This window comes from Nicotiana tabacum, chromosome 11, assembly GCF_000715075.1.
Source record: "Nicotiana tabacum cultivar K326 chromosome 11, ASM71507v2, whole genome shotgun sequence".
Lineage (NCBI taxonomy): Eukaryota > Viridiplantae > Streptophyta > Magnoliopsida > Solanales > Solanaceae > Nicotiana > Nicotiana tabacum.
In genome coordinates, this window is record NC_134090.1 from 181403823 (window position 1) to 181417890 (window position 14068).

At 34.0% G+C, this 14068-nt stretch overlaps 2 protein-coding genes and 1 pseudogene across 2 annotated transcripts; all 3 read left to right on the forward strand.

Annotated features, from left to right (window-relative positions):
• The first annotated feature begins 1576 nt into the window (after positions 1-1576).
• Positions 1577-7163, forward strand: LOC107817171 (uncharacterized). The gene is made up of 6 exons (XM_016642947.2): positions 1577-2101; positions 3732-4270; positions 4878-5070; positions 5163-5227; positions 5319-5529; positions 6135-7163. Exons 1-6 carry the CDS (start codon positions 1913-1915, stop codon positions 6495-6497), a joined length of 1560 nt encoding a protein of 519 aa, XP_016498433.1. The 5' UTR covers positions 1577-1912; the 3' UTR covers positions 6498-7163.
• A 149-nt stretch (positions 7164-7312) lies between these two features.
• LOC107817172 (uncharacterized) lies at positions 7313-10379 on the forward strand (annotated as a pseudogene).
• LOC142161761 (uncharacterized) lies at positions 9918-10244 on the forward strand. Its single transcript, XM_075224589.1, has one exon. It carries the CDS (start codon positions 9918-9920, stop codon positions 10242-10244), a length of 327 nt encoding a protein of 108 aa, XP_075080690.1.
• Positions 10380-14068: the final 3689 nt, after the last annotated feature.

The following is a 14068-nucleotide window of genomic DNA, read 5'->3' on the forward strand; positions in this document are numbered from 1 at the left end:
AGCATATTATGCTGGACCGGTATACTTTGTTGACTCCAGTATAATATACTGGAGACTGGAGCACCGGTGCTCCAAACTCCAGTCTATTATACTGGACAATTATACTTGCTGGAACTCCAGTATATTATGTTGGAGTTCGTGTATTTATGCTGGTACTCCAGTATAATATACTGGCGTATTTTTCGGGTTTTGAACAGTATTTTCGCTTAGATTTATCTTTACATGAAAAATGGCTAAATTTCGATTTTTGAACGACTATTCTGGCTATTTTTGAATTTCTCGCTTCGTTAACAGTTATATCATTTAGATTGCAGTTGATTAGTCCAGCCCCAAGTCAAGTCACGTTAGTCACCTTTGCAGTGAAACATGACTTCATACTTGTTAATCTCACAAGATAATCATTGGACGTTTAGAAAAGTAAATGATTACAAGAACTTTATATAGCTAGGTAATATTTCATCTGTTCACCTTCCTTTTTGCCTCACTCTCTTAAAATAGTTTCTGTGTTTGTGAAGTGTAATTTGTGGTAATTTAGCATGCGGATGAAGGATTAATCTATAATATCAGCTTATTAAAATGATGTTATTGCTTTGACTCTATGCTTTGCTGCCGAATACTCTGGATTTCTACAAGTTGAGTATTAGAATTAAGGTCAGTTTTTCTTTGTTAATAGAAAATTCATCACCATGTGTGTCATAAGTTTGATTGTCGTCCAATCAGGTTTTTTACTCCCATCTTAATTATGTGAAAGGAAAAAAAAAAAGCCTTAAACTATAAGATGATCCTACTCCTAGTCTCATATATCCAAGTTATATCTCTAATTTATGAAGTGTATTTGCGTTTTTAATTTTTTTTTAACAATATACCACTTATTTGCTCTACATAGATCTGATTTCTTTAATTTATTATTAAGACGTGTTTACTTAGAGATTCGTGTGAAGCTGACCTTTTACCACCACTTTATCTACTATCACTACACAAACACTACGATCACCACCATCACCAGTCATTATCGTACAACTACCACCGCCAGCTACATCCACCAACGTCCGCCGCCATCACCGCGCCATTATTGGGTTTTTCTAAAAATAAAAAAAAACGTAAATTAGCTAGAGTTATGAGTCTAGGCTCTCGTTCTCGGGTCATACAAATACAAGTACAATCAAATTACATTTTCCAAAAACAAATGATCTTTTTGTTTGTTATAAGGAGCTGAATACATAATGAATATATATATATATACTAACCTTATCTAAAAAAAAATAAAAAAATAAAAAATAATCCTGGCAGTATATATACTTTCGAGTAAATTACTTATGAACATTTTAGCAGTAGATTGAATTAATAGTTTAGCGTGGAATTTTATTGTACAAGAATTAACACGTACATAAAGGGCCGAGAGAGTATCAGATTGGAGATCAACTTAGAATTGGAATGTATTGATATTTCCACAAAAAAAAAAAAAAAAAACTAGCTTGAATATCTCAATCAGTTTCAACAAGAGAGAGAAATATACGAAATGTGTCATCTAAATTACTATTCTCTCATTAACTATTTCTCTTCAATATTCCAGTTCTTAATACATTAACGCCATCAATTGGAGTATGTTACTTTTTTACTACAATAAACACAGTACTTCTCGTTAATACAGCTCTTTCCTCCCCCTTCCCAACACACACATACACACACCAAAAAAACTATATCTGTTTCTATCTTTCAGAGGATGTGAAAAGTGAGATTTCCTTTGATTTTTTTTGTGTGAATAAAATAAAGCAGAAAACGGAGACTTCTCCAAGTTTGTTAGACAACGAAGACTTCTCCAAGTTTGTTATTAAACTCAAGTTTTATTTTCTCAGGTTAGTTTATAATATTACGTATAAATTGGCAATTGGATTTTTGAGGAGGAGGAAACATGAAAGAGAGGAACGAGAAGTTGATGAATGTTTTCTGGCTAAGGACTTATGTGTTGCAGAAGAATTCAACAAGATGGAAATATCTGATGAAGAGATCAGCAACAGAAACAACCTTTGTGACAGCGTTCCTAATTTTCTTGTTTCTCGTCATAGCTTCAGCATTGTCGTTTGCAGGTTGGATTGATCTTGTAAGTCAATATTCTTGCTCTCATTTACGTGTAAACTATGAATGGGAGTCTTGCCATAACTGGTAAAGTTGATGTAATGTGACCAGGAGGTCACAGGTTCGAGTCATGGAAACAACGTCTTGCAGAAATGCAGGGTAGGGTTGCGAACAATGGACCCAACCTTTGACGTAACTGGTAAAGTTGTTGTCATGTGATCAGGAGGTCACAGGTTCGAGCCATGAAAACAGTGTCTTGCAGAAATACAAGGTAGGGCTGCGAACAATGGACCCTTGTGGTCTGGCCCTTCCCCGTACCCCACGTATGGCGGGAGCATAGTGTACGGGGCTGCCTTTCTAGCTTCTTTTCTTCCTTTTTTTTTTTTTTTTTTTTTTTTTTTGTTTAAACTCTGTCAGTATCATCACTTTCCCATGCATTTATGGTTTATCATAAAATTAATGCATCGGCTAATTAAAACATAATATCGTACATAAAAGAGTTTAATAGCGTAAAAAGATTATATAGTCATGACGCATGTCATTTATAAGGTAGCTACAAGTACTAGCTGCTGTAGCTAGGTGTTGTCACTGGATAAAATTCACAGCTAATTAAGTTAATGGTTCTTAGGCAAATATTAATCCCAAAACACGATGGACACAAACACATAGGTCTCTTCTAAGATGGTTTAATTTTTGGTAAAAAAAGAAAATAATGTAGTCCATGAAATAATTTCAAACACATAATACTGATCTCTCAACGACTATTGCTTTCCTGGAATTAAATCATTTAATACTGTAACATCTCTGTCCTAATCTGCTCTAGTTGCAAGCAATTTAATCAGTTTGTTCTTGGGATGTGATTATCTCAAGTCATTCTAATTTTAAATTTAACATTCATCAATTTTAGACTCATTTACTAAATCTCTTTTAAACTACTAGCGTCCCGCACTCGACCAATATTGCCGTTCCTAAGCAATAAATGATAAATGTATATTACCCCTACATTTGACTACAAAATTGTAGTGATAAAGAAGAAAAATTTATATAACAATTTTAATAAGCACTCTTTGAAATATTGGTTGGTACATTTTTCTACACGATTTATATAAAAGCTCCATACCTAACCAAATATTTGTGAAACTGTAATAGGGCTTGTTTGGTACGAGGGATAAGGAACAGAGCCGGAGTCAGGATTTGAAGTTTATGGGTTCGGAGTTCTAGTCTTTTTAAGTTATTGAGTTCTAAATTAATAATTTATACATATTCAATGAATTTTTCAAGACAAATACATGGATTGGACCAAACCGACTGGGTTCGGCCGAACCCACAGTCAATGAGTTAGCTCCGCCCCGGATAAGGAATAATTAATTCCGGGACTAAATTTAAGAAAAGTTTATCCCATATTTGGTTGGTAAAAAAGTGTAATATAATTAATTCCGGGATTAGTCATCCTAAAACTATAGTATCTTTTTATCCCAATGAAAGATGAAATAACTAATCTCGATCGAGATAATTAATCGTGGGATAACTTCTTTCCAACCAAACCACCCTTAGTGTGGAAGAACTTACTAACAATCACTCTTTGATTCTCCTACTTGAATTGGTTGACTTTTTAGTAAAAATTAATTGACATTTTCTTGTTTAAATTTTCACAGGCAAAGTACTCAGGTCATTTCTATAAAAAAGTAGCAAAGTCAACTATCAAACCTCAGATTTTCGAATATCCTCTGGATTGCAATGCATGGAACAAGACCAAAACATGTCCAAGAACATATCCTACGTCCTATAAACCCTTAAATCCTAACAACTTAACATGTCCTGAGTATTTCAGATGGATTCATGAAGATTTAAGGCATTGGAAAAACACAGGAATCACTCGGGAAATATTGGAGAAAGCCAAAAAATATGCTAATTTTAGATTAATAATATTGGATGGGAAAATTTATATTGAACGATATGAAAAATACTCTATTCAAACTAGACATTTGTTCACAATGTATGGTATTGTACAACTTCTAAGGTGGTACCCTGGGAAATTGCCTAATTTGGAGATCATGTTTGACACCAATGACCGGCCTGTCGTCGCCGCCAAGGATTTCCGGCAACCTAATTCCGGCCCACCGCCGTTGTTCCGGTACTGTTCAGATTGGCGGAGTATGGATATTGTTTTCCCTGATTGGTCATTTTGGGGATGGTAATTCGCCTTCTTTCATATCCTTAATTTTTTTTGATACTAACATACATTTCATAACATTTTATTTCTTCCATTTATTCACCGAAAGTTGACGAAATATGCGTGCAAATAATTTTTTTTTTTCTACTTATAACTAGCTGTAGGTGGTGATACTGTGTCTATTATTGCTTTTTGAATAGTCTGAAATTTTAGGAATTATATTCTTTTATCTTTGCAAAAGAAAGAAAAAGAGAAACTTTACTATATGACTTAGGTCAAAAGTTTGTTTTTGAGTTCCATCCTGCCGTACTCCCTCCTAACTACAACAACAATAAATCCAGTGTAATGTAATGTCACAAGGGGTCTGGGGAGGATAGTGTGTATGCAGTCTTACCCCTAACTTGTGAAGATAGAGATACTGTTTCCGATGGTCCCTCGGTTCAAACCGTACTCCCTCCTAGGGTCAATAAATTGTGCTCAAACAATGTATTTGTGTTAAGAAATTCATTAAGTACATACACATAAAATTTAGAACCAATTATTAGCACTTGAAATGTTGTTCTATCCTCCCTCCACCTCCAAATTAACTAGTTATAAAAGTTGATTGTGTTTGGTCTATTGTATATAGGGCAGAGACAAATATAAGACCATGGAGAAGTATGGTGAAGAACATAAAAGAGGGGAATAAGAGGAGCAATTGGAAGGACAGGATACCTTTTGCTTATTGGAGGGGAAATCCTAAAGTTTCTCCAATTAGGAAAGATCTTATGAAGTGTAATGTTACTCCAAAACAGAATTGGGATACTCTCCTATATATCCAGGTATTTTTTTTCCTACTATTACTGCAATCATCAACACCCATTTACATATTAACATGATCTTTAATTTGTCTTCAAATGATAATTAATCTCAGGATTGGGTTGATCAATCCAGAAAGGGGTACAAGGAATCAAATATTGAAGACCAATGTACCCACAGGTTAATACTCCAAAGATTTACTCTTATTTTGCCTAATTATTTTGCTTCTTCTGGGGCTGATTGAAAGTTGAAAATTGGTGCAAATGTTTAGATTCAAGATATATGTAGAAGGATGGGCATGGTCAGTGAGCGAGAAGTACATATTTGCCTGTGATTCTCCGACATTATACATAACGCCGCGTTACTATGATTTCTTCATGAGAGGGATGATCCCACAGCAGCATTACTGGCCCATTAGAGACACTGATAAGTGCAAGTCTCTGAAGTTTGCTGTTCAATGGGGTAACAATCACACTGATAAGGTATACCTTCAATTTCCCACACACTTCATTTCCACATATATATGTGTGTGTGTGTGTGTTTTTCTTCAGGTATAGTTTTCTCTATCACATATCAATAGGTGATTTGTCCTTTCTCCCCTTTCGTCACACAACATGGTCTGATTCTGAGAAATTCATGTGTTTAGGTACATGCTAAGCAGAATTCATAAACTATGCAAACGCTATCTGAATATGTTTTACAAAGTTTTTAGGAAAAAAAAGGGATAAAGATATTCTCTAAGAGTACCATATTTGGAGTATGAAAGTGATACTGAAACTGATTTGGAGACTGAATTTAAAAATGCATATTATAGCAAACTGATTATTTATAACTCTTGAAGAGATATACAAAGGGTGTATCTGAAACTGAGATAACTTTAAGGCCTATGACTTAATAGAGTGGAAGCTGTACTAAATGCGTAAACTTTTCAAGAAACTACTCGAGCTTTAGCAGAAGCAGCTCTCCGAGTCTAACAGTCATCCATGTCGCTAACGTCAGGCAACATTAGTATGCTTTTCCAAATCAGTTTGTTTATAATGTTTCTTTAATTACAACTATTTTTGTTTTTTTAATTTGAGAATATCAGGCACAAGCAATAGGGAAGGCAGGAAGTGATTTCATTCATGAAGACATGAAGATGGAACGTGTGTTCGATTACATATATCATCTGCTGAATGAATATGCAAAGTTGCAGAAGTTTGATCCAGTTGTTCCTCCAAATGCAACTGAAATATGTTCAGAATCATTGGCATGTCCTTCCGATGGTATATGGAGGAAGTTTATGGAAGAAGCCTTAGAGAAGTCTCCGAGTAATACTGAACCATGCACACTTCCACCACCTTATAACCCTCAACAACTTAAGGCCTTTATTGAACAAAACATTAAGGCTACAAAGCAAGTGGAGGCAATGGAGGATGAGTACTGGTCCCGGCTAAACAAGAAGCAGTAGCTTGGTCCTTTTCTTAAATTACCTTGCTAATTGTATCCTCATGTACAATACCTTAGTACTCTTTACATAGAACTTCAACCTTATTCCTCATGGAATAATCACTGGTAATCTTGATTTTTGGTGTACTTGTTTACAAATGCTATATATATCTTCTAGAGTTTCTTCTTATAAGGCATTCGATATTCGAAACTCACTACCTATTTATCTGGATTTGCTCCCGATATCCATTGAGGAAGATATCCGTAGAAGAAGATCTTCATTTTCAGGGTTCAAATCGAAGGCTTTTGGTTAAGGGTGGAGGGATCCTAATTATCCCACCATACAACTTAACCATCGATCATAGGACCACGCATAAAAGTGTTTATGAAAGATAAAAGGCTTAAACATTCCATCATCATCAGTGTTCCATTTATGTGGAGATAGCTGGCTAGCTTCAGTTTGGACATTATCTCTTCCCCGGTTGGTCTTTTTGCCAAAGCCAGTCTTCAGTTGAAATCTCTGCTTAGGACCATAAGTAGCCTTTCTGGTGGTTGAATCAGAAATGATTTACTATGTTTAGTTTCACTATGTTTCTTTTGCTGATATCTTGAGGGCCATTTGCTGCATCTCTAGTTTAACAGTTTCTCATTGTCAGTTCTTATACATAAATAAAAAGCTTGTTTATTTCATTATATTTCTTCTGGAAAGTAATACTGCTATCTTCTTTTCTTAATCTAGTTTAAAAATCAAGTAAAAACTTTGGCTTTCAGATAATAAAAAGCAGAGTCCATGGATAAAAATAAAATAAAAACTATTTTCATGACCGTGCGGACAACTTGACTAGTTAATGAACAGTTTAGCATGGTATTTATTTTGCAAGAAATTAATCACTTACTTAAAGGGCAGATGGAGTTTGGATATACTTGCAAATTGATTTCTTCTAGCAGTAGTACTCTAAATTGAAAGCTAATTACAAGAATTTAAACACTTACCTAAAGGGCAGAAAGAGCATCAGATTGTGGAAATTGGAATGTCAAGACTTCAAAATACTTCCATGGTCTCTGAAAAGTTTCAATTTTAACTTAGAAATACCAATTTCTCTGCCTAAACATAAATGGTTTAGTTTGATTTAATAGGAGGTGGAGGAAACATGAAAGAAAGGAACGGGAAGTTGATGATCAATTTTCTGCCGCAAAAGAATGCAGTGGTGGGAGCTGCAAGATGGAAATATCTGAAGAAGAGAGCCACATCGACACCTTTTTTACAGTGTTGCTAATTTTCTTGTTTGCCATCATAGTTTCAGCCTTGTCGTTTGCTGGATGGATTGATCTAGTAAGTCAATGCGTATATCTGATAGTGTAAAAATTCTTTATCATCATTCCATAATGGTTACTGCTTTAAGGGTTCTTAGGCTGCACGAGACCTTGAATAGGTCACTGCTTTAGTGATTCTAATTATTACAGACTGTTACATGTAACTCTACTAGTAATTTACCATTTGATTCTCCTACTCGAATAATGAATTGACAATTTTTTATTTAAATTTGCGCAGGCAAAGTACTCAGGTAATTTCTATCGAAAAGTAGCAAACTCGAGTATCAGGCCTCAGATTCTTGAATACCCTTTGGATTGCAATGCATGGAACAAGACCAATACATGTCCAAGAACCTATCCTACGTCCTATAAACCTTTAAATCCTAACAACTCAACATGCCCTGAGTATTTTAGATGGATTCATGAAAATTTAAGGCATTGGGAAAAGACTGGAATCACTAGGGAAATGTTGGAGAAAGCCAAAACACATGCTCACTTCAGATTAATAATATTGGATGGGAAAATTTACGTGAACGATATCCAAAGAAATCTATTGAAACTAGGCATTTATTCACCATGTATGGGATTATACAACTCTTAAGGTGGTACCCTGGAAAATTTCCTAATTTGGAGATCATGTTTAATACAGATGACCGGCCGGTCATCGCCGCCAAGGACTTCCAGCAACCTAACTCCGGCCCACCCCCGTTGTTCCGCTATTGTTCGGATTGGGAGAGTCTGGATATTGTTTTCCCAGATTGGTCATATTGGGGCTGGTATTTAACCTTCTTTTCACCCTTAATGTTTTTGTTATATAGGATTTACACTAGTGAAGGGGAGCTTTGGAGCAACGGTAAAGTTGTCTCCGTGTGACTCATAGGTCTCAGGTTCGAGCAGTGGAAGCAACCATTAATGCTTGCATTAGGGTAAACTGTCTACATCACACCCCTAGGGGTGCGGCTCTTCCCAGGACCCTACGTAAATATAGGATACTTTGTGCACCAGGCTGTCCTTTTTTTAGGATCTACACTAGTAATGACAGATGACTGTGTTTTGGTTTTATTGTATATAGGGGAGAGACAAATATAAGACCATGGAGAAGTATGATGAAGAAGATAAAAGAAGGGAATAAGAGAATCAGCTGGAAAGACAGGATACCGTTTGCTTATTGGAGGGGAAATCCTAATGTTTCTCCGATCAGAAAAGACCTTATGAAGTGTAATGTGACTCATAATCAGAATTGGGATACTCTCTTATATATCCAGGTTTCTCTTCTACTATTACTGCCATCATCAACAGGGGCGTACCTATAGCATACAATACGGGTTCCCGGGAACCCAATAACTTTTGCGTAGACCCTGTATTTATATTAAGAAATTCACTAAATATTTGTAAATATCTAACTGTGAACCCAGTTATTATTGCATATTAATCTAAAGTTACGGTAGGAACCCATAAGCCTCAAATCCTGGATCCGCTTCTGAATTCATCAACACACATTTACATAATAACATGACCTTTAATATGTCTTCAAATGATAATGTCAGGACTGGAGTGATCAATCCAAAAAGCGGTACAAGGAATCAAATATTGAAGACCAATGCACCCACAGGTTAATATTCCAAAGATTTACTCCTCTTGTTTTGCCTAATTATTTTGTTTCTTTTGGGGCTGAGTGAAATTTGAAATTGGTGCAAATGGTTAGATTCAAGATATATGTAGAAGGATGGGCATGGTCAGTGAGCGAGAAGTACATATTTGCCTGCGATTCTCCAACATTGTACATAACGCCTCAGTACTATGATTTCTTCATGAGAGGGATGATCCCACAGCAGCATTATTGGCCTATTAGAGACACCGATAAGGTAAACTTAATATAGTATAGTTGTACTATATATGAATAGTTTTCAAGAAACTGCTCGAGTTTTAATAGAAGATCGAAGCTTTTCTAATCTAATAGCCATCGTCCGTGCCTAGCTAATCAATGCCATAACATGCTAACATCAAGCAACATTAGTATGCTTTTCCAATTCTATGTGTTCATTAGTGCTTCTTTGACAACCTTTGAATTTGACAATTTCAGGCATAGGCCATTGGGAAAGCAGGAAGTGATTTTATTCATGAAGACATGAAGATGGAACGTGTATTTGATTATATATACCATCTGCTGAATGAATACGCGAAGTTGCAGAAGTTTAATCCAGTTGTTCCTCCAAATGCTATTGAAATATGTTCAGAATCATTGGCATGTCCTTCAAATGGTATTTGGAGGAAGTTTATGGAAGAAGCCTTAGAGAAGTCTCCGAGTGATACTGAACCATGCACACTTCCACCACCTCATAGCCCTCAACAACTTAAGTCCTTTGTTGAACAAAAGGCTAATGCCATAAAGCAAGTGGAGGAAATGGAGGATGAGTACTGGTCCAGTCTAAACAAGAGCACTAGCTTGGCCTAAATTTCCTTATTGCTAATTGTATTCTCATGTACAATATACCTTAGTGCATTCTCTTCACATACAACTTCACCCACAAAGTGTTTAGACAAAAACTTTGATTTTTGATAGCCGAGAGCTGGTTAGTCTATAGAATGTTTGGGCATAAAACTCCAAGGTTGTGTTCTAGTTCCAATATTCTCTAATTAGTTTGTGTTGTATGCTAACCATTAATATGTTCCTTTCCTTTCTAAAATTGTGGTTTTCATAATTTTCTTCAAGATTTTAGATTCTTGTGCTGCCGAATACAGATTCCTATCATTACAAATAAACAACATATTAAAATATGATTCTTAAGCAAATTTGGAACCAAAATGGTCTCCATCAGCTCAACACGACGATTCCACTTTTCCTTGTGCTAATGCCCGTGCCATCTTTATGAATTCGAGCGGCAAGCTCCAAATTGTCTAAAATTTTGTGAGCCCATAAAAAACAACCTAATGAACAGTAGTTATTACTTTGTCATGATTTGTTTTTGGCGTTATAGGGCCATAAAATAGGAATTCATGACGATTCTAATTTTTCGTGTGTTAACATCCACGCCATCATCATGAATTCCGGCGACGGGCTCCGAATCACCTAAAATTTTGTGGGCCCATCAGAAACAACTTAATGAACAATAACAATTTCCTCGCCATGACCGTTCCTTTTTTTTTGGCGTTTTAGGTCCTAAAATAGGAATTCAGCATGATTCCAATTTTTTGTGTGCTAATGTGCACGCCATCTTCATAAATTCGGGCGACCGGCTTCGAATCGCCTAAAATTTTATGGGCCCATCAGAAACGACCTAACGAACCATAGTCATTGCATCGCCATGACCGTTCCTCTTTTTTTGGCATTTTAGGGCCATAAAATAGGAATCTAGCATTCGGGCTACGAGCCCCGAATCTCCTTAAATTTTGTGGGCCCCTCATAAATGACCTAATGAACAATAGTAATTGTTTCTCCATGTTCGTTCCTCAATTTTGGCATTTTTTTACATGTCTTCTTCATTTTTTTTTTTTACCTTTTTCCTTTATTTTTTTATCTTTCTTCCTCCTTTTTTAACATTTCCTCTTCAGTTCTCTATATTAGTTTCCTTTGGAAAATTTTCACCTCTCGTGTTCTTCTAAAATTATTTTTTTCTTTTCTTATTTTAGTCTTCTTTTATTTCTTACACATATTGTTGAAATAACACCCATTTAAATCCTTAAATTGAATCCAACACTTTATAGAGAATAAAGTTGAATCCAACACTACATGCTATCTTCTTTTATTTTGGCTGCAAAGTAAATATAAACAAGGACTTATTCATCTGGAATCTAGCATACAACGCAACCACAATTAAAGCTGAAACTAACACAGTTGTATTAGGTCCTACTTTAGCCAAAAATGCCTACAATTAATCAATCATTAGAGTAATATGCCACGAGTAAGCTAGCTACATCAAAAACTTAGTACAAACTATAAGTTGATAGAGAGCACGTTTGGATTGGCTTAAAAATTGGCTTTTCAGCAAAAATAGTTTTTAAGCCAAATGCAATAAGTTGGGGTTGCCCAGCTTATTGCTTTTGGCTCGTTTTAAGCAGTTTTTAACTTATTTTAAGCAATTTTTAACTTTGTCAAACATTAAAAAAAAGCTAAAAAGAGCTTAAAAGCCAATCCAAACACCCTCATAGTTACACAGACACACCTCTAAGAATTCAACGGGAAATTTTTAGTATATAGAGAAATATAGTTCAAGAGGGTTTGGGGGACACATATTGTTTGGGGGAATTTTAGGTTGAGTTAAATAGCTATGTGTAGTGTCACATGACACATTTTAGTTAATTAGGAGCGTGTACCAGACGCATCTCTAAAAATTAAACCGAGGGATTTTTAATACGGAAAAGGGCAAAATATATCCATGTACTCTCAGAAAAAGTTTAAATGTATCACTCGTTATACTTTGAGTCCATATATACCCATATTGTTATACTATTGGTTCAAATATAATCCTTTTCCGTTAATTTTGTCCAAAGTGGACATCCACTGCTATGTGACACTGACATTTGATGAGGTGGATGCCACATGGCTTGCCACCTCAGCGCCCCTCATCAAATATCAGTGTCACGTAGGATTGGATGTCTACCTTGGACAAACTTAACGGAAGAAGTGTATATTTGAACCAATAGTATTACGACAGTGATATTTTTGGACCAAAAGTATAATAAAAGATATATTTAAACCTTTTCTCATAGTACATGGATATATTTGGCCCTTTGCGGTTCTTAATATGAAAGGGAATATAGTTTAAGGAGGTTTTGGGAATACTCTATAGTTTAAATAGGTAACTCATACAAAGTTATAGGTAAAAGAAGATTTTAAGGCATTAACTCTTTTAAATAATAAGACTTTGAAAGAACTCTCTTGGCTAAAACAAGAGTTATGATTATTATTGAAAAGATAATTTTCGTCCTTTCTTCTTTTCATATTACTAGTTTTAGTGTTCGCGCGATGCGCATGTTCCCCTTCTCAATGAGTAGTATTTTGTAAGAAAATTATATATATTTTAGTTATGTTATAAATAAAATATAAGCTGTTGAAATTGATGACTATTGATCCTCTATAACTAATACATAAAAGAAAAAACTTTGTTCATAAAAGTCCTCAAACATTATTCAATATATTCACCTTTAATTATGTTCCAATTTTATAGTTTTGTCATTTTAATTTCATGAGTTATCGTGCTTTTTTGTTAGTTTCAATAAGAATGCATAACTCTTGAAGATTTAAGATTATTTTAATTTTTTAAAAAGCTATTCTCAAGTTCATTCGAGAAGACACAAACAAGGTATAGACTTTTATTTTGATTCTTTAAAGATTTATAGAATAACATATTTTAAAAATATAAATCATATGTTCTCTCAATTTATCTCCATTCAAAGGTTTCGATATTATCCATGTAGTGAGGTTTTAATTTTTAAAATTAAAAAAAAATTATGATTTATATAACTTTGTTGAAAAATGCGTGGGCATTAAAACATAAGTTATAGGACGAACAAATACTATAAAAACTTATTAAATTCACTAATTGTATTTGTGCACATATTAATTTAGATATTTTTTCTATATATATAATTCATTTGAAAGTCTTAAATATTTGGATTCCGTACATAGTTCACATAAAAAAATTAATAAGCAAACTTTTAATTAATTTTAAAGTCTTAAATATTTATAAATTATTTATATTACATTTTTATTCAATATAAAATTTATTTTTAAAGGATACAAATTTAATTACATTTCGTGTTGAAGTTTCGTGTTTTTATTATATAAATTTAGGCTTGTACTAATTAATATGATTATGTAAGGCATCAAATAATCATTTTGTGTGCTAATTTGAACATGGATTAAATATTTTATTTGATTAAAATAAGATATTTAAAATGCATATTTGATTGTTTCGCGTTAAAACAATTTTAGTTTATACATTATTGTATTAAATACTTTTAATTTAACTAGTATTAGGGTACGCGCTTTGCGCGTGTACCTATATCAATAAATATATAATTTTTAAAAATTATATATATATTATTCAATAATGTGTTTTAGTTATTGAAAAAATATCAAAGAAAGAAAATGTAAGCTTCTAAATATAATGAATGTTAATCTCACTAAGCTAGCTCATTAAACAAAGAAATGTTACGCCACATAAGTCTTTATATATCTTATTATGATTTATGAGATAATATATATCTTATGAAAATTATTGTTATCTTTATTACCAAATACTATAAACAAATAACAAAAAAATACTTTAAAATAAT